Raw genomic sequence first — 21,371 nt, forward strand, 5'->3', positions numbered from 1 at the left:
AGACCAGGAGCAGCCCATTTACACTGGTCAAGGTAGAACTTGTTTATTATAATATACAGATGCCCCACGGAGCCCTGGAGCTATGTAAGCATCCCCGACGCAGTGTTTTCTGCGGTGGAAACAACCTGTCCTCTGACAGGGGAACAGCAGGCAGTAAGGGCTTGCCTCTAAGCAACAAAAACTGGTTTGAGTTTATAAGTGTAAGAGGCATGAAGATGTGTTTAGATAGTGTGATACCAAACAGCGAGGCATCCTCGCTTGTTTTATCATTCCATCAGCGTGTTCTTGACTGATTATGAACGAATTCCTTGCAAGTTAACAAGCTGAAAACATTTTTGTTCTGAAAGAGGGCCAAATCAAACTCTACTGAACAAATACATCTTGGGTCTATGGCTAATGAGTTTTTCAGCTGTTCAGACATGTTACGGGAGATGAATGAAGCTGCAGTTGAATTAGACCTAGCTGTTTATGTAAAATTCACAAGCTGCAAACGAGCAGCGGGGCAATTTTTTTCTCACAGTTTCATTTTAGGCAGCTAAATTCTTTTGGGAGGCAGAGGGGAAAATGGCAGTTCTGCATAGTTTAGCTATATAAATGTGCTTACTGAAAATAGTATTTACCGATCCCATTTGATGAAGGAATTGAATCAGAAGCATACTCTGAAACGCAGGAGGGCTGATCCTCCCACGCCTCCCACCTTCTCACCACTAACTGCTGTACGAAACAAGCGTGAAGCTGCGCCCCGTCAGAAGGGGCCCAGGGCAGAGCGCGGTGGGGAGCCCAGCCCCGTTGCTATAACCCGATGTTGTTGGTACCTGCAGTGAAACTCTACTGACTTTCATTTATTCCCAGTTCATTCGGTGTGAAATAGTATCAGAACCAGGGTCATGGCTATATCTATTAGCGATACACGACAGAGCTTAAAAATAATCCTTTGGCTGGCATGCAGTTTTATATAACAAAGGGCGGGTCAGTTCCAGATTTTCCGGCAAACTGGTGTTAAACAAGCCTCTCGTGAGTGCTCGAGACCTAAAGCAAAGAACATTTAGATGGGCCTTGTATCTGAATTATTTGTGGCATTATTATTTGTCAAATCCGTTATTATGGATTCCCTTTTATTCCATTTTCACCTGGTAAAATAAATTAAGATGTAGCATTACCCAAACCGCAGGCTGCCAAAATAAAAGAAGGAACTGACATTTAGAGCATTTTGGTGGTTTCTTATACTGTTGAAGAAGTCTCTAAAATTTAAACTGAAGTCAGAAGCACAGATTTTCTCCCTTGAGAACATCGAGTGTAATCCTTCAGTTCATCTGGCACTCGCCAGGATAATCTACAGCTCATGGCCTGTATGAAAAATAGAGCCCAACAGAGCAGATGACACTGATGCCCAGCTCCATACGAGGAGATTTGCTGCCATCTTTTGGTAGATGCATGTTCCAGAGAGTAATGAAAAATTATCTCTGCGCAGATACTGAACATCTTCTCCCTCTGCTCGTTCTTAGCCCTCCTGCGGCATCCCCTCAGCCCCGACTGCAGAGGCAGCCCATGAAAACTAATCTCGACCACTGATACCCCCAAGGAGACCCTGAGCACCCCGAGTGTGCCTACGGGGCTGGAAGGGCTATGTGCGGAGCAGGGGGCCTGGGTGCTTTCTTCTGGGTCTTGCTGGGGAAGGGGAAAGGCTCAGGCAGAGACCGCAGGGGTGAAAGCCCAGCAGGAGAAAAACCAGAAAAGTCAAAAGCAGGGTAAATAGCACGTATGCAAGATGGATTTTCAAAATAACGTGGTGAGGGCTCGATTGCTGCTGCAGGTGCCAGCCAAACGTTTCCCTGCGCCCACAGCAGAGGGGACATCCCGTGAACCGCCGGGCCCCCCCACCTCCATCAGCACCTGCAACAGGAACGGGCAGGCAGCAGGCTGGCCCCGCGGCTGCGGTCATGTCACACGCCGGCTGCGATGGACCTCTGCCTGCGTCCTGCCCCTGACCACGCCGCAAGTCCTTTGTGGTATAAAAATCTCCTGAGCTAGAGAAAGGCCGTAGGGAACTGGCTGCAATCTCTGTGTGCCTGCAGGTAATAAAAGAGTTTTTTATGCTGGGAGATAATAAAAAAATATATTTGAGAGGATGGGCTGGCAGCAGGGACGATGCTAGGGGAGGGAGCAAGGCAGGGAGGCAGCGCTCTATAAATCACGCTTGTTGTTGTGCGTACTTTTGCAGAGGGCAAAGAGCTGGGGTTGCACTTTGGCAGGGGACAGGTTGAGGAATTGCTGCTCAGGATGAAAGTGCACCCTGTGGCTGAGCCAAAGGGATGATGGGGGGATGTCCCCGTGCCCCTGCTCCCCTCCGGGTTCCTGCCGCTGTGCCGGCAGCCCTCTCTCTTCCCTCGCTCCTCTGACTCTTGAGTGATGGGGTTCAACGCACCCTAGCAGAAAGCTGCCCAGCTGTTTTTGCTGGGCTAGGTTTTTTCACGGGACAGCAAGTGAAGTCAGCCCAGGGCAGGCTCCGACAAGCCCCGGAACGCAGGGGAAGAGGGAAGGCAGGGGCTGCTGCGAGCGGGAGAGCCGAGAGGCTGGCCAAAGCCGACACTTCACCCTGATTTCAACCCCGTGCTCTGGTTACGACACTGGTACTCGTAGGGTTGCCTTGGAAGCTGGATCAACAAAATGACTGCGGTTAGAAGTAACTCTCCAAATTCGAAGGAGACCTCTTGTTTCTGTGGGTTCCTATCCTGGTGGCAGACAGTGCACTTTATTTTAGTGCGGAGTTGGTATCAGGCACAATTACTTCAGCCTTTGCTGCCCCAGCTGCATTTCCAAGCTCTGTGAGTGGCTAGACGCAACCCTTTCCCCTCTACCACCCCATCATGAACGCCAAGAAATTCCTGAGCTCTCACTGAATCCCTCACGCCACTTCATTTATATGTTTCTGTTCAACATAAAGTGCCTTGCAAGGTTTATTTAGTTTGAACCCTGATTCAAAAGTCACAAGTGCCGTGTGTGTGCGCTCCAGTCGTGTTTCTGAGCAGGATGACTCTGACCTCTGCTCCCGGGGTGCACTGGGCCATGCACCAGTCGGCTGCTGTGGGTACGGCCCTGCGATGGCTGTGGGAGCGGTGCCTTTCTGGAGAGATCCCGCTGGGAAAGCAAAGGCATGAGCCAGGCGAGAGCACGAGCAGGGAAACTGCCTCTCGCCATCCATTTCCACTGTGCAAGGGAGAAAGAGTAGGAAAGAATTCACTGTAAGAAAAAAAAAGTAAATAAGAGTTCACGTGGGCGGGATGTGAACTCTTAGCAATGATTTCTTTTTCTAACAAAAATTTCCCCTGGATGCTGGGGCCAGAAGGGTGACTATCAAGAGCACCAGGAGTTTCCTGGGTGGGATGATTCTCCTGTTTATCTTGTGGGTGATGCCCTGAGCTCTCCAGGAGTCTCCAACAGTGAAGGACTGGTTTTATATCTCATCCTGAAAGCAGCACGGCTTCAGCCTCTGTTCCTCTCTGATAGCAGAGTGCTCCCCGCCTGACCTTTTGTCACCGGGAGAACTTCGTTCTGGCCTCAGCCCCAGCTTCCCTGTAAGCCGTGAGGGCTGATTCATGTGTCTGAGTGGGAGTTACGAAAGATGTAAAGCTCCCTAATTCACTGGAGCATCTCCGCTCCCCGCGGCGGGTCCCTGCCTGGGGAGGCTTGCTGCCTTGCTGACTGACAGCCGCCCCGTCCCGCCAACAGCTCCTTCGGACACCCACCATCACACATGGCTTCACCTGCTCAAAACCTCTCTCCCAGACTCTCCCTTCCTCCTCTCTCACCACTCTTGGCTCAACAAGAATACCGGGAATGGGAATCTTAACTACACGGGGAGTTAGAATTTAACTAATTCTACGTAATTCTCATTTAACTAATTCTAACTACATGGGGAGTTTCCACCAGAGCTGGGGGTGCCGGTGCCCAGGTGCCCCGGACCCGGAGGCTGCAGGTGCCCTGGGTCGCTCCGCGGCTGGAACCGGTGCATCTCGGGGATGCTGTGCCCCGGGGCCGGTGGGGTCCCGCTGCGTCTCGGGGAGCATCACCCGTGCCGGACCGGGAGCCGGTGCGGTTCAGGGTCGCGATGTCGCTCGGGGAGCGGTGCCCGGCGGCGGGGAGTCCCGGCGCTACCCCGGGGAGCGACTGCCGCCGCCCGGTGCGGCGGAAAGGCCCGCCCCGCCGCCCGCCCCCTCCCCGCCCGTCCCCGCCCGCCGTCACGCAGCCGCCGCCGCCGCCGCAGAGCCCGGGGAGGCGCCGGGCAGGGGCAGCCGCCGCCGGAGGAGGCCGAGGCGGGAGCGGGAGCGCGGCGCAGGCTGCTGCCGCCGCGGCGGGGCCAGGTAGGGCGAGGGCGGACGGTGGGGGGACCTGGGGGGGTCCCGGGCATCGTCCCCGGGCCGCCCCCTCCGAGCCGCGGCGCCCGGGTGGCGGGGGGGGGGGAGATCCGCGACAGCCGGGCGGCGAGACCCGGTCACGGGTCACGGGTGGGAGCGGGGGAAATCCGCAGCGACCCGGGAGGGTTTTTGCCATCCACGGCACGTCGGAATGGGAATAACTGTTTTCTTACGTAATGCTGGGCGTTACGAAATTGGGGCCTGTTTTCGAGGCGTGGGGTGACCGTGACCTCGGAGGGCGGCGAGGCGGTGGCATGTGAGAGGGCGGGTGGTACGGGGTGCTGCCACGCGCCCGTCTCGCCGACGCGTCGCGCGATGCCATCGGCTGTGCCAGCGGCGGCCGAGCGCGGATCGATCCGGGTGCTGACCCCACGACGGGGATTTAAAGGTCATTCGGCCACGGAGGTGCGTGCAGGCTTCCTGACAAATGCTTCCGCAAGTGGGGAGTGTTTTTCACGTTCCCAGGGAGCAAAGGCCGTGGGTGGCTGCACCTGCCCGGATCTAGCACCGTTTTAGCACTGACATCCCTTCCACCTCGCTCGTCCGTGCCCCTGGGATCTTTTTTGCAGGTTGACAAATTCATCCTGACATGCACCAAAAACCCAAACCCCACCCCAAGCAGCCAAATTGATTTTTGCTTCATTTTATTCTGCTTGTTCTCAAAACGTAGCTCTTTACTTGTGGGGAACAACGTCAGTTTAAAAATCTCGAGGACTCGGTTTTCCCCTGGCGAACCAAGCAGGGAGCGGCGTGCAGCAGCAGCGGTGCAATTGCCTCCATTCTGCCTCGTCACAGCCCTCTGGGAACAACTCTTGCTGGAGGGTGAAAGACTCATTCAGTCTTTGTAAAAAAAAAATAGTTTAACAAAATTTTCTGAAAACGAAGCGGAGCTGACTCATCCTTACTGACGGACGCAGGGTTCTGTCTCTGGGAATATTTATCGCGATACCGGCTGAAACAGATCCCATCTCGTTTCTCAGACGGTCTAGCGAGGATCAGAAGCGCGTTGCAGTTTGTTCTGTTCGGTGCAGTGGATGGTTGAATAATCACCTGTCTCACGGCATTTCAGCTACGCAATTTTGTCAGAATTCCTTCGAAAAAGGGGTTTTGCACTATTGAAAAGACAGCCCAGAATAATCCCTCCCCCCAGTGCTCTCCGTTGAAGGTTTACGCTGATCCACAGTCTGCACCTTCCTGCCCACGTTTCGGGTGGGGTGGGGGGTGTGATGGTGTGTGGGGCATGGCCGCCGGTTGCCATAGCAGCAGGAGGGATGTCCCCAGGCCTGGCTCTCTGCGGGATGCTGTCAGGAAGCGCAGCGCAGGCCCTCGTGGGTTTGCCATCCGCTGCAGGTAGAGAAAAACCCATCCACCAGCTCCGTAGCCCGAGCTCCGGTGCGGTGGATGTTCCTCTTGTGTGTGAGGGGAGCAAGCTGTCAAATTGTGCTGGAAGACCAAATGCCGTTTTAATTAATCATCCCCATTGATCTGGCGCTGGGTGTTCCCGCAGCGGGGCCGGGAGCGAGGGCCGTGTGCCAGCCTTGCCCCTGCGCCGTGCTGGTGGCACGGGGTGGGACAGCAGCGCTGCTCATCTCCTTCTCTGCAGATATTTGAAAGAAACAGATAGTTAACCTGCCTGTTTAATTTAACGTATAAGGTATGTGGTTCTTTGTTCTTCCCTTGCAGTTTTAGTAACTACGGTAGCCACAGCAGGCTGCACTATCCCCCAACTTTGTTTAATCGATACTTACATGTGATAGTTTAATAAGGGGTTGCCGTACAAAGTTGTTGTTCTTAATTTATACCCATGCAATTGAGAGCAGGCTCTTTCTTTTTTTAATTCCATAAATATTAGTGTAGACTAAATAATAATATTTACATTTGCTTTGAAGGGGTTTATCTCCCCTATGCACCTGTGTTTATTGGGCTACAGAGATACTGTGTAAACCAATCTTTAAAAACTAAATCTGCTCCATCATGTATATAGTTCAAAAGCAAAGCTGCGGTAGGAAGGCTGTGATCCTGCGAGTGTCAGAGGGTTTACTAATGAGTTTACTAATACCTGCACGAAAGAAATTGTGGACTCCAGAGTCTTAAATTTTGAGTCATAATGGTGCATGGATTATATGACGTCGGCACAGTAGCAAGTTGGGGCAAAAAGCGTTGTTAAGTATTGTGTCCCGTAATGCAGAGTATTTACAAAGTGCTTATACTGGCTTCTCAAAAGACTTGTGAATGGGCCAGACTTGATGTTTGACCTCAGTGGGACCACTCATGTATTTACGGTTAAGCGTGTTTTTAAATCTCTGCACAATTAGGCTTCTGAACCTGATTCAAAGCAGACTGTAGTCATGACTTGAATGGATTTGGGATCTGGATCATAAAACCCAAACTGTGGAGCCATGCTCAAACTGCTGTGCTCACTGGGCAGCCTGGGATGTCGGATGGTGGGACAGGAACGTGGGTGCCGTGCGGAGCTGGTTACTCCGGCCAGCCTGCCGTGGCATGCGGAGAGAGCTGGGCCCTGTTCTGCCTGAGAGCAAAAGCACCGTCCTTCGTGATCTATTTATTGATACAACATATGTTGGTTGGGAAATGACACTGCACAGGCTGGGGGTCCAGAAAGGCGCTTAAAAGTTGCTTCATACCAAGGAATAATTTTTCCTTTAATGAAGGAGATAAACGAGAAATAAATTAATCACGGGGTTTTTTTGATCTTGAGGCAAGAGACCCTCGTGTGCTTTTTCCTCACGCAGACAGACTGTACCTGGTCTCATAACCCGATGCTGTCTGTCCCTCCCAGCTCACACGCCGGTGGGACGTGTCCCCGGCAGCTGTTATGTGTCCGCTCTGCAGTTATCATCTTTTCAGGGGTATCGCTTGTGGAGACGGGGAGCTGAAATGTTCAGAATTACTGTTACCATCAAGAAATGGTACACGAGTTCAAATTTATTAGGAAAAAAATGTGGCTAGAGCAAGGTTAAATCCAACCTTTTTATTTTCTTAGCCTTGAATCTGATAGACTCCCATTGTCTTCATGGGAATTTTATTCTTATTGTGAATTTTATTCTTATCTTAAATTTTTAGATTGCTCCTTCCTCTCAGGTAAATATCATAGTTGATAAGTCTGTGTAGGGAAACTTTAACTTGGGGACGTAAGAGAGTTATCAAGGAGAGATGAGTTTTCCTTTGGTGGCAGCCAGTCTTTACGTTTGCCAAGGGCACCCTGGGGGTTTGCTGCCTCTTGGGCTGATTTTGATTTAATTGCCCAGAACTGCATCGTAGGGTGAAAACTTTGCCATCTGTGACACTGGAAAATATTCAGATTTGGCCTGCTGGAAGTGCTTCATCGCTAATGAAATCTTCACTAGGGCTGGCTCTTGGGTCCTGCAGCTCCAAAGGAAGCTTCCCATTTTCTCCCTATGGCAGTTATAAATCAGGTGTTCATGGAGGTGGTGCTCACAGCAGCACTTGGAGCGAAAACTCCTCAGTTCAGGTTTTCTTCCGTCATGACTTGCACTACAGTATTTCCTACTCAAGAAAATCAAAATATTTTCCTACTTAGAAGACGTTATATATATATTCTGCTTGGCCTGCTTTGTGCGGGAGTTGAGGTGCATAGTCACTCTGAGCTATTTGCACAGTTGGACAAGGATAAAAGCAATGAATTCATTTCAGCCCTCACCTAATCTGAGTTAATGTGCTGGAATCCCACTGGTGAAAAGCAAGGGCACTTGGCCACAACCGTTCCTTGATCCTTTAAGAGTTTGAATCCCTGTTAAGCATGCTTGTCTTACAACCTGCACTCGCACAGGATGTAATCAGTTTTGTTTTCCATCTGTTAAACAAGAGGCTTCTGATTAGCCAGTGCAAACAGAAATAATTATTTTTGTTCTTGCTGACAACAGCAAGGTTAACCACCACGTACCCAGCTCGTAGTGTTTTCCACACTCAGCAATTTTAAACACCTTGCTCTGTGTGCATTATATGATTTGCCTTACAACCGGCAGGGATTTGGCTTTCAATATTGTCCCTTAATTATAGTAATTGCCTAAGTGGAGATCTCGACGTCTCCCACTGTCCTACAGCCGCAGCGCGGACTGCAGCAGTGGAGCAGCCTGTCACAGCTCATCCACCCGACGAGCCTGGCCACATCCAGTGGAGATACACAGACGTCAGCACGAGCAAAACTTGGCTTCGTGGGCTTGGCTAAGGCAAAAACATAACCTACAAAATCCAAATGAAAAGCATACAGCATTCAGTTTTCAAGAAAATATTTTGATTTTATGAAGTGACTCAAAGGGACTGTTGGTAAAATATATCTGGTAGATTCCAAAGTGCAGCTGGCAGAGCGGTGCATTATCTTTCAAAGCAATGCTTATTTGATTTTCAAGTGTAGGGATTTTTAGCATTTTTAATTTTTGATGATGCTAAATGGAAATACCCGTCAGAGGGTTCTCGTGAGACCGGGCTGCTCTGGCAGGGAAGAAGCATTTCCTGAACACATACAGCCCGTAGTGAATCCTGCCATCCCTCTCCTGAGTGCTGCCTTAGCTCCGACTTGAAGGTATGATCTCCAAGCAGGGCATTGTACTCTGCTTCTAGTGACTTTAATAAGGAGCAGAGGAATTACTTAAAGAAATCTGTTAGTACTTGGTTTGGGTTTTTAGTGCGTATGGTTTTTTTTTCTTCTCTTTTTTTTTTTTTTTAAGGCTGGTTTTGTCTATAAACGTTAAATCCCTGCTTTCATGTTTGCACAAAAACCGAAGAGACACATTTAGGTCTAATATAAGCAGCTGAAACTGCTTTGGAATATGGAATACTTTTTTTGTTCTTTTTTTTTTTTTTTTTAATTTAACTGTTTAGCTGCTTATGTATTTGGGGCTGCATCTTATTACTGAACTGTAACTGGAAAGAGATGACATGCATCCAGGTAGTCTCTGCAACTGAAGCTACATCATAGTCGGCACCTTTGCATCCTACTTTATTTATGTTCTGAGAAGAGTTTGCTTTTATTTAGCCACCAGGTCTGTTTTGTTCCCTCTAGGATAGGGATTCTTCATTTATGCAATAGCAATATCCTGCTTTAACAGGCAACAACTTGTTGGATGGAGTGCTTGAGGCGTTGAGTGACTGCTGAAACTCCCTATCTGATACTCGTGGGGTGGTGTGCTTGCCCAGAGAACTGTATCCGAGTCTACAGCCAGAAAGACTATGAAGAGCACCCCTCGTGTTCAGAGCTAGCTGTTTTGTTTGTGGTTTAAAGGAATAGTTTTCTGCTAACGTTGAATAGTCTGGAGTAAGGATTGGCAGGCAATTTTTTTAAGCATTGGCACGCTGGTGTAATAAACTGCTTATTACTTTTGCATAACCAAAAAGTTTGGGAATATGGAATTTTAGCGTGACATCTGGTATCGAGAGGACCAGCCTTATGATTTATTTCCTTTGCTTTTTTAAAATTACAAAATCTTGTCTATAAAGACAGAAGGTGTACACCATTTCAGAGTGTTTGACTTTGCTTCCCGAGAAGAAGTTACTGTAGTTGGATAAGAAAGTAGATTTGGTTGGTTTGTCCCTCTTGGGATCCTATTTTCTCCTCCGTATACGATGAGACAGTTTTCTCAGTGGCTGAGAAAATGGGATGCATTCATCTCTCTCGCAGGAGGCCACTAAACTAAGAATGGTCAGGGCCTGCTGAAGATGGGAAAGTGAGGACCAATGTGGCAATGTGGGCATCCCTACCGAACAAAACATGATGGAGAAAGCTGCCCCTGCCGTGTCCACACCATTGGGCTTGGCAGAGAGCTCTAGTCTGCATTTGGCTGCTGAAGCGGGGTTGTGGCTACCCTCCTGACTGCCTGACTTCCCAGTGTAGCATCCCCTCAGTCGTAATTTTTCTCAGCAAGCTCTTTTTTTTCCCCAGCTGTTGAAGAGAAAAACACTTAAAGGTCAATGTCTAAGGAGACATCTTAACCCATTAACAGCAGTAGCAAAGTGAAAGAAAACCGAAGCAGAAGAATGACCATTTGTCGATTTTGCTAACATAAATGTTATCCATTTGCTGCTCTGAATTAGGGGGAGAGGGATGCTCCTGGTGCTAGATGCTTGTCCTGGTTAGATTTCCTGAGTGGATGCCTTGGGGCCCTAATGCTTTGCATCAGAATGCATAGATCCGTTGCAAGTAACAGGAGAAATGTTTCCGAGAAACAGTTTTAAAAAAAGATATTCATTCATGCAGTTATACTGATAAGAGAACGGCAGTTAACTCTTTGGAAAGGCATAGACAGTTTCTTTTTTTTTTAACATATATTTGTTCTGCAACCTGTTTCTCATCCTCAATGGCAAATGCATGGTAATTGCTTCTGCTGGCTAATGAGCAAAATCAAATCACACTATTTGCTATAGCTACTTTCTGCAGGCTGTGTTAATTGATAGGTGGTGGATAGAAAATAAAACTGGCTGAAATGGGCTTAAGTTTCTTGTTGCATAAATGAATTAAATAAGTTTCTGAACACTGTAATTTCCCTTTTGGTTTTTTTTTCCAGAAAATGGCTGTTCCACCTGCTTATGCTGATCTGGGCAAATCCGCCAGAGATGTTTTCACCAAGGGATATGGTAAATAAAGCCAAAATAAATCTGGTCTTTTGCTGTCTACCTGATTCCTGAAACTGTTAGGATTTTATTACTTTTCTCTGATAACTATTCCAATAATTTCCATTAGAACCCAGAGAATTTTCTATCGTAGCTTCACATTGCCCTTGCTGTCTGGAAAGGGAGGGTAACTTACTTTGCTTTTGACAAAATTCTTCCCGTTCCCCATAGGACTGTTGTCTGTTTTGAAAGAAAAGCGTGTGTTGTATTTCGACTGTTTCCTTGTATCATGAATAGGAACATTGATGTCAGTAGTTTGCTTATGAACAAAACGCTGCTCAGTATGAATAAAGACATTATTACCTAATTTGGTCCCAATTATATTGCTGAGGTCAGTAAGGATTAATCAGTCAAGTGCTATCTGAAGTGAGTACGAGCTGCGTAATCTGCTTCATAAAAACACATGGTTTGATAACTGTACTCTTGGTTTATTTTTTTAATAGTTCACAGGAGATTTAGAAGGGAGTTTTAAGAAATAAATCAGAAATGTTTTTCAAATTAACATATATATAATTCATACTTTTTACTCATCTTCTAGGTTTTGGGTTAATAAAACTTGATTTGAAAACAAAATCTGAAAACGGACTGGTGAGTTTGGAAAGACATTGAAATCCAAGACATTGCAGTGCTCTTGTGTTTACTGTATATTTCTTTTTAAAAGTAGAATCCCTTACTCTCCCCTTACCATTTTTCAGATATATTATAACCTTGCAAGTTACTTTGCAGTTGTACTTTTTGTATAATATACGAGACTGCGCACAAATTAGAGTAGAAGACACAGTGAAGGGCTCCTTTGCAACGATGGTGATTGCTTACTATAAAAATCATGTTGCTGTTTGAGGCCACCGCCACGGCCTGTGCTCGGAGGAAGCGTCAGTGCCTCCCTCCTGCCTTCCTGGATTGAACGAGCAGAAATATGCTGGTTTCTAAATGTGCTGCCCGCTCTTTTTCTTAGCGGTCACTAAACAAGTATAGTTGCAAGGTAACTGTGTATTGGAGCTAATATTTAGAACATCTCTCTGAAGCATTTGCAGACTTGCATGCTGATTCACAGAGACACCTTGTACAGACTAGCACCTTACTCTGTGTTATGCTGCTGGTAAGAGTTATCCACGTTCCTGTCCCATATCCATTCCCTTAGCATGCAATGCTTTTTCTCCCTGACACTGAAATTTTTTGTGGGGCCAGAGTGTGTTGATATTAATGACTAGCAAACACGTTCTTAAACCTTCTGAGAACTCTGCAGTACTGAATAATATCCCAAATTATAACGACTAATATGTTCTACAAGTATTTGCCTGTGTGCCAATATGTATATATTTGCAAATATACATATATGTTATGTAGATATGTAATTTTCTTTTTTTCTTTTAGGAATTTACAAGCTCAGGTTCAGCAAACTCAGAAACGAGCAAAGTTAGTGGTAGTTTGGAAACAAAATACAAATGGGTGGAATATGGATTGATGTTCACAGAAAAGTGGAACACCGACAACACACTAGGCACTGAGATTACTCTTGAAGATCAGGTAATTTTTGGCTCAAAAGATGCAATTTGCAGATTCACTTCTGGCAATCTCTAATTATAAATCCAACCAGTGATTTTCTTTTCTGTTCAGCTTGCACATGGCCTGAAGCTGACCTTTGACTCCTCCTTCTCTCCTAACACTGGGTAAGAAGTGAGTAAGCTTAAGTGACAAAAAAAGGGGGGTTTAATTTTAGTTTTCCGGAATACTGTCTTGCTTCTTTACTCCTTCTGTCCTAAGATATCGAGACAGTTAATAATCAGCCTGTGTATGATGAAATCATGTACATCTGATTTAAATCTTAGTATTGAGAATCCCCTTTTAATCCCAAGCTATAGCAAGCACACTTTTAAATACAGTAACTTGAAGATTATAGTCAGAATTAGGGTGGGAAGAAAAGGTTTTGTTTGCACTCCTGATGCGTATTTCTGGCCATGGCAGAGGATGAGCTACTGTCTGAATAAAAGCGCTAAACAAGTCAGCTGTAATGCAAAGCTTAACAAGCTCCGGGAGCCAGTTGGCCACGGCTCTAATAGGTCGACACAGTAATTGGGCTCTTCTCCCGAGCTGAATTTATCATCTGAATTCTTGCTGGCCACAGCGTGCCTTGGTGGTGGATGAGTATTTCTGACAGGGCGATTGGATGCCACGTTTTATGTGGGCCAGAGGGATTAAGCAGCAGCTGTAGGTCTAGATGTTGGTTTATTTTTTTCCCCTGATTATCTTTTTGCAAGCAGTGCTGCCAGTGAGTCAAAATATTCTGCACGTTAGCTTCCCAGAGCAGCACGCTGCAGTGCAGGCTGCCGGGGTTATAGTTCCAGTGGAGGTTTCACCCTGTCTTTTAGATTTAGTGTCCTGCATTGCCAACTGCTTCCAGTCTGCTCCTAATTCTAGATTAACTAGATATTTTTGTCTTTGTTAACCAGAATAATCTCTAGTGTTTGTTGATAATTATTTCTTAACTGGTAAGATTCTTAAATAAAAAAGAAAAAACCTTGTATGAGAATGACAAGTTACAGCTCTCTAGCTATTTCTTAGGCACTTCACAGACACTATAGTATCTGAGTTATAACGATTGCCTTGTGGGAGGACTAGTATAATTTAAATAAATGGAGTGAGATTCAATCCTGGTGTGACCTGGTTCATGTTGACAGGGATGCATCATGTCTGAATATGAGACCCCTTCTCCCCCTTCCTTACTGCCTACTGGCTGTGATGACTCTTTCAACAGGGAAAGTCATTTTTAGGAGCGCTCTGTGTTAGCTTGCCTCTGTCCCTGTTGACATTGGTGGGAGAAGTACCGCTGACTTTTACAGAAGTTGCAGACGAGCTAATGCTGAGTGCTTTTGGCACTCCTGCTCTTTATTTCTGATCTTGCAAAACACAAGAAATTCCTGAGTCTGAAATAATAAAAAAGAGAGTAATCTCTATGTGGGTCTGATACAGCATTGAAACAGTTCTTAGAGACTGTTTTTGCTAGCTGAAACGAAAGGTTGGTTTGAAATTTCAAATTGGCCTGACTTTTCCAGAAGGATTTCAGTAAAAGATTTGGTCAAAGACAGAAGACACTTGTAAGGTAAAAAGAGAAGAAAAAAAATCTTAAGTAAGAGTAGCTGAATATATTAGACGTAACTCTCTTGCCTTGTAAGGGTCTGCACCCTTGATGTAAACCGACCTAAGGACACATGAGAAAACACTCTTCTGGCCAATAGTATAAAAAGAAACAAGTGACTCAGGAAAGTTTGTTTCTGCGTTAAGCTGGCAGCCTTTCTAATGGCTGTAACCATTAAACTTCATAAAGCATCCGAAGGAGAAAACAGGGTGTCAGAGCCACTGAAGCAGCCTACTTCCTTAGCAGCAGAGACTTTCCCTCAGGAAGCTGGAGACAAAGTAGCGATTTCTTGATGTCTGTCACAGTAAATGAAATTATCTAGTTCACTAGGATTGTCTAAAAATTGTTTGGGACAGGCCAGCTACTACTGACTTTCTGTGGCGAACCTGTAAACTGCCACAGTTCCCATTCCTTCCCTGCATGAACCAAACTTCCAAAACCATCAGATTAGTTGGAGATAAGGATTTGTTTTTGTCACCTCCCGTCTGGCTTATTGTGCTGCTGCTTTTCAGAACACAGCCCAGAAGCACTTAGTGGGGTGCCACACCGCATTTTATTGCTTGATTGCAAACAATTCACTGTAGCTGAATTAGGGTTTTGCAAATGTGAAAGGTAAGAAGGTGACATATCACGTGGCTCTCCAGGTATGTATACTTTGTCGTCAAGAACTATTACGCTGAGTTCAATAACTGATTTGATTGAATTGCTACCTACGAGCGTACCTTTCCAAAGACACGAGATTCTTTCTTTTCTCTTTAGAAAAAAGAGCGCTAAAGTTAAGACGGGGTACAAAAGGGAACACATCAACATCGGCTGCGACATGGATTTTGATATTGCTGGTCCTTCAATACGTGGAGCCCTGGTGGTTGGCTACGAGGGGTGGCTGGCAGGTTACCAAATGACTTTTGAGACAACGAAGTCTAGAGTAACCCAGAGCAACTTTGCTGTTGGCTATAAGACAGATGAATTCCAGCTTCATACTAATGTGTGAGTATTGGCAGACGGGCATTAAAAAGGAATTTGAAAGGATTTTGCTGCTTACTAGAACAATGAAAGGGACGGAGTTTCAGCAGTGGTGAAAGAGGGAATGGTGGATTTGAAATGACTTCTGCATTTAAGATGGCAAGCTGCATTTTTTTAGCTGCATTAACTTTTCTTTGAATTATGTGGGTGAGGGAGTGCATGATGGAAGGAACTGGAACTCACTGAGCACCCAAGCATCCAGTGTCTATCTTTCTAACAGATAAGGATTATTAGAATCTATTAGCGGAATAATAAAACAAGTGGGTTATAAAAATCTTCTTTGTGAAAGTTGAAATAAAAGCAATGCCTTCCTTTTGCACATGTCAAAATCAAACAAAATGGTGGTTTGATCTGTAGATGAAAGAGTTAATCAGAGAATGAACAGGAACAGGCAAAAGGGAATGAATGGAAGAGATACGGCCTGGGTTTGTTTTAGTACTGGAAGGGATATGGTGTAAAAGTTTGTTTTAGTATTATAACTCCTAATAATCTATTTACACAAGCATTTGTCCTTTCTGAATGCATGAACAGTGGGAAACCAGGACCAAATTCCACGACAACCTTAATTTCTCTGTCTCCTGTTCCTCTTAAAAAAGCAATTTATGCCTTTGGGGAAGACAGTTTTTTAAGATTAGGCAATCCCTAATCCATCCCCCCAGCTCCCCCTTTCCCATTCCCTTGGGTAACTGGATATTTTGCATGTAGCAGAGCTCTTGCAGGCTGTTCCCATTTGGGGGCTGAACAACTGTTCTGCCTTCCTGGAGCTGCTTCTTCAAAGGCTTTCTGTTCTGTTTCATGCTGTGTTGCAGAGATCTGGTTTAGGAAGCTCACACTGCCTTACAGAACAATTGAACCTTCAGAGCCCAGACAGCATGTTTGAAGAATTGCCAAAGCACAAAAATGTGGGCAGAAAACTTTCATCAAAACAGTATGCGGGGTCCCCCTCCACTCAGTAGTTTGGAGCTGTTCCTTCAAGCACAATCACTTTCAACTTTGTTATACTGTAGCAGTTCAAAACATTGTGTTATTGGCTTTTGCTGTAAAATGCTGTAATTATTATTACTCTTAAGTAAAGCAACAGCAGAAAATAACTTTGTAACAGCAGCAGGGGCTCAGATCTTACTGTACTGTTTCTTGGATTCCTGAGGGTCTCTTTCTTAGGTTGCTGTTACTGTATGTGGATGATAAATTATCTTCAGGAGGATGCCTAGTTTGCTTATTTAAGTCATACTCTAGCAATTGACAGGCAAAACCATAAGTATGTGATATGAATAGAAATCTTATTTATTGATAAATAGATTAGTTAGGTATTTGACGTGTTTCAGCTTTGAAATGTGTCAAGAGTTTTTATATAACCCCAGAAACAGTTCTGTGTGGAACTCCCATCACTAGCCAGCTCGGTTGTTATATCTAGACAGTTCAGTGTTTCACAGGGATGCTGTGGCAGAGCTGATAATTTAACTAGGTGGGGCTTGAAGCATCGTCTTTTGTTCCTGGTGTTACACAGACCAGCTGGGGACTTGAGCAAGTTACTTTCCTTAATGGTGCCTTAATATATTCATTTTCATAGGGGGATAATAGTTTTTTATCTGCATCTGAAAAGTGCTGTTATTACTGTTGGAATTAAAAGGAGGCTTGACATTTTAATTATTATTACTTTTTAATAATAATGACTAAAGGGAGGTAGGGCTGGATAATTTCTAGTTTTAAATATGACTTTCCTCGGTTTTTAAGCATAGCTCCGACCGCCCCCCCTAATGTTGCAGGTCAAGACAGAGCTGTGTGGGAACCTTGCACAAAATCTGCCTGTATAACCAGCTCTCCTCAGTCCTTTTTAATCCCTCCTTTTCTTGAGAGCCAAGCACATGCAGTTATATGTGAGCTTCAGTCTTATCTGAAGTAAGTATTGTAGTGTTTTTTCTGGAAGAATTGCTCTAACAATTTAAAAGGCTGCTGCTATTGCTTGAACTTTTAAATAGGCATATCACTACTGTTTGTGCAACTGTTACGAACTAAGGAACATCAGGCCAAAGGGGTGAAAGTGGAGAGATTCTAAATCTGCCCCTTTTTTTAATCACTAAAGCTTTGGAATACTCTAATAATTGGAACCAGATTATTATTTCATAGTTTAGAAATAATCACAAGTATTTTATTTGCAGAGGTCTTCCTGTGGTTTAAAGCCCGTTTTGTGCAATATGTTTGTATCCTCTTTTAAGAAAATGAGCAAAAGTGGAAACTCAGGTGCTCAATGGTTTACAAGGAGCGCAAGGCTTTTAGAAGTCTTTTGCTCTTGTTTTTATGATCTGCATGCTCTTAACATTTTGCATTTTATTTACCACGCTTTATTCCCTGCGTCACATCGGCGTCAGTATGAATTGGAAGTTGTGCTACTCGGTAGCAGTGGTAGAAGGCTGTCATCATTCAGCTGTTGGCCACTGTTCTCTGCAAAGTCAAGTTAGTTTCATTTCAGTTTCTAGTAGAGAGATATCTATAGTACAGATGTACCATAAGGACTATTGCAAATGGTATTCATTTGCAAAAGCCGATAGACTTGGACATTAAATTGGCATCTTCGCTTCTGACACAGTTCATCTGTGTCTGGTAAAAGCATGCTGACGAGGCAGCGTTCGGCTGACTGCTCAGGCTCGGTGACGGGGGTAGAGCCCTTTCAGGGCACTAGGGAGACGTATGCCTGGGAAAATAATTATTTCAGAGATATGCAGAGAAGAGTAAATCTCTTTACTACAAAGACTCCTATCTAGAGAGAAGGGAAAATTGGAAGCTGTCATCATTAGTCTATTTTTGATAGTTTGTCATGGCTTTTTTTTCAGTTTCATAAGTTGTTTGTTGAAATATAGTAACCATCAATGAATTTAAGCATTTAAAAACAATTTCATAACCAATCTGGCCTAATGTCGCTATCTTAGTTGTTATAGGGATATTAAATGAGGTGTAAGTGAATGTTCTGCAAATACAGATCTTACTGGGAAAAAAAAAAGAGATGACTGTTTTGGGGTGCAGTTTAAAACTAGACTAATGCATTCCTTCCAGGAATGATGGAACGGAATTTGGCGGCTCCATTTACCAGAAGGTGAATGATAAACTGGAAACTGCCGTGAATCTTGCGTGGACAGCCGGTAATAGCAACACTCGCTTCGGAATAGCAGCCAAGTATCAGATTGACCCAGATGCCTCTTTTTCTGTGAGTGCTATGCATGTACATTTATAAGCATTTGAAAATAGGCTCTCGTAATGGGAATGTGAAGCAGCCTTTACATCAGTAAAGTACGGTTTTGATGCAGTTCTGTGGTGTATAGCTGGCACATATCTCTGTCTTGTTTTGGGCAGCATGAGAGCACAACTATTGGATTTTCCTTAAAAGGGACACAGAATGTTTTATCGTATTATTGGGCACTATTTTGAGAATTCTTTCACGTCAGTCTTGAAAAAATGAAAAACTGTGTTAATAAAAACATTATTTTCTATAGTGACTGTAGATTCGTTGAGATTTTGGATTGACGTTATGGCAAAATTAACTCTAGATTTTATTTTTTTGTGATTTAAAACATGAAATCCTTTACCTGCTTAAAAGGTGTTACTTAATTTTCAAGCGGGAGGGACTTTGAAGAAAGATACTAAATTATTTACATATGGTATTTTTTCCCTTTAAGGCTAAAGTGAACAACTCCAGTCTGATCGGATTAGGATACACTCAGACTTTAAAGCCAGGTAAGTCTATGCAGCAGAAATTTAGAATCAATAAAGTGATATTTTAATCCTGAAATATCAGAGGGTTTTTTGTGACAAAATGTGATTGCTTTTGTAAGATTGCTGTTCCGCTTGGCAAGCCAGTGATGAACTTTTCCAGGGACTGCTCTGTTAATTTTGGATGTCTGTTGGAAACAGAATTATTAGAGACCACCATCCGCTGACCAGTGAGATACTCTTGTATGTTGATACAAAATGTATCTACAATTCGGTGTTTCCCAGAGAAGTACATGCATTTCTAGTACTTTCAGAGGCTTCCTATTACCGAGTTTATTTTGCTTGAAAATGTGACTTTCTCAAGGTGCCCTGGTCCAGGAAGAGGACAATCTTACTGCTGTGAAATTGGTTTTAATGTAGTTTAATAACTCTGCTGCCAGAATACCAAGCAGATTGACATGAGATATTACAGTAGACAGAGCTTGGGCCTTTTCATACCTAGATTTTGAAGTGGTTTAGAAAGGTGGGTATGTATCAAGGTCCCAATTTTTCATAATACTGGACTCTAAAATTAGATTAATCAGTAGACCAGCAGCAGTGAACTGACTCAGAGCTTTAATTACTTGGAGTGATAAAAAGCAGAATCTATCACCGTGGTTTATTATAACTTTCATCATTCAGAAGGATTTCTTATCTGCAAATTGTTTTAAAATGCCCAGTCCTTACAAGGCTGGCCACCAAATTACGTTAACCTTGCTATGCAGTAAATTAAAGCAGTTAGACAGACGCTGCACTTCCTGAATGTAAAGCTCGTTCCAAGTTTTAACAGTTGGTCTTTTCTCTCACTTTTCTCTTTCACAGGTGTCAAACTGACGTTGTCAGCTTTGTTGGATGGCAAGAATGTCAACGCAGGTGGTCACAAACTTGGTCTAGGATTGGAATTTGAAGCATAAGGAGTGATTCTACAATCACTAATTTGAAAATACAGCATAGCTACCTTCAGAATATAGTGTACCTTTCAATGTTTTATGTCTGGGATGCAAGTATTGCTAAGTATCAGTCCTGCTAGTCCTGGTTAAAGACAGCTAAGCTTTAAAAATGACGTTGTTACAGAAATGGAGATAAAAGCATAAAAAAAAAAAAAATCCTAATTCCAGGCTTTTTTTTTTGGAATGTTATTGCCCATTACATCTGTCAGCTGCCACATGATAGGAATTAGGAAGGTATTGATTACCTTTACTAATGTATTGACTGCACAAGGAATATGTTAATGTGGTATAAAAACTGAGACCTTAAGAATCACAGACCACTATATTGTACTGTTAATTCTGTAAGCAAAATGTTCTGACACTTAAGGTTTCAATTCACGATGGAATGTGCAAACTTGTCTGAAAAAGGGATTTTTTTAAATTTTTTTTTTTTTAGATAGGTATTTCATGAATGGTTTGTCTTATTTGGTTATCTTACACCTACAGCTGTCTCCAGAATGCTTTAGGTTGTCCATCTTGTGTAAGTCCGTTGCGGAGGAGGTTTGATGTGACTCAGCCAATACTACCTGTCCTGTGTCGTGGTTCCTTTCCCTTGCACTGACTGGAAAGCTTGTAAGACAGGGCCATAATCAGGGAAGAGTCTTTGTAACTGCAATCATGTAGTTGCATCACTAAATTTAAAATGGACTTTTGTTTTATTACCACTTTTTTTTAGCAACTAAATGGGTACATTTTTAGAGAGTCTTCCATTTTGTGTGGAACTAGACCCCAAAATGCTGTACTTGACACTACTAAAAATGGATAAAAAACCCAAACCCAAATTGAATAAAATATTGAAATGTCACCTTTTACTTTGTCTTTATATTAATTGTGGAAACAATTTTGTATTAATTCTTGGCTCCAGAAGCAGACTGGCAACATCTTAGTGCATATTTTGTACCACACAAACAAAAAATACTTGGTAGATTTAAGTTCCAGACACGGCCATGTTCTTAGTGCTCACTAAGCTCTGGCAACTGCACGTAGGCATGTGTTTAGCTCATGGAGAAAACAAGATAATGTGACTTGTTTATCTTTCTTTCACTGCAGAATTCACTAAGTTGAATTACCTTTCTATAAACAAATAGGTGCGAGCAATGAACAGTTATCAGTTGGGATAAACTTCAGTGGCTTTTCATTAAGACTCTGTATTTTTTCATATGTAAGGAGTCGACGTGGGTGGTGTGCAGATGGCAAGAGGCTGTGGTACAGGAGGATGTGCCTGATGAGGCAACGGCATTACGACATTGTGAGACTGTAGATCCGCCTCAGCGACAGCCTGCGAATTGTGCAACGCTGGCCGTCTTCCCTCTTATCACAAGCTATTTCTGAGTATTTCCTAGTAAGCCTTATCTCAAATATTTAACCTAACACTCCTTGGAGAAGTGGTCCTCTTCCAGACTTCACCGATCGAAA

At 44.1% G+C, this 21,371-nt stretch overlaps 1 protein-coding gene across 2 annotated transcripts; it reads left to right on the plus strand.

Moving 5' to 3' along the window:
• The first annotated feature begins 3,756 nt into the window (after nt 1–3,756).
• VDAC1 (voltage dependent anion channel 1) lies at nt 3,757–20,760 on the plus strand. 2 transcript variants are annotated; one of them, XM_050905380.1, is made up of 9 exons: nt 3,757–3,776; nt 10,960–11,027; nt 11,602–11,651; nt 12,438–12,590; nt 12,681–12,733; nt 14,959–15,186; nt 18,274–18,424; nt 18,894–18,951; nt 19,789–20,760. In XM_050905380.1, the coding sequence occupies exons 2-9, from the start codon at nt 10,961–10,963 to the stop codon at nt 19,878–19,880; spliced, it is 852 nt and encodes a 283-aa protein (XP_050761337.1). In that variant the 5' UTR covers nt 3,757–3,776; nt 10,960; the 3' UTR covers nt 19,881–20,760. The 2 variants fall into 2 exon arrangements, with proteins under 2 accessions (XP_050761337.1, XP_050761336.1); XM_050905379.1 differs by lacking the exon at nt 3,757–3,776 and adding an exon at nt 4,287–4,361 and having other exon boundaries at nt 10,958–11,027.
• Nucleotides 20,761–21,371: the final 611 nt, after the last annotated feature.

The sequence above is a fragment of the Gymnogyps californianus genome, chromosome 14 (genome assembly GCF_018139145.2).
Source record: "Gymnogyps californianus isolate 813 chromosome 14, ASM1813914v2, whole genome shotgun sequence".
NCBI classification, from domain to species: domain Eukaryota; kingdom Metazoa; phylum Chordata; class Aves; order Accipitriformes; family Cathartidae; genus Gymnogyps; species Gymnogyps californianus.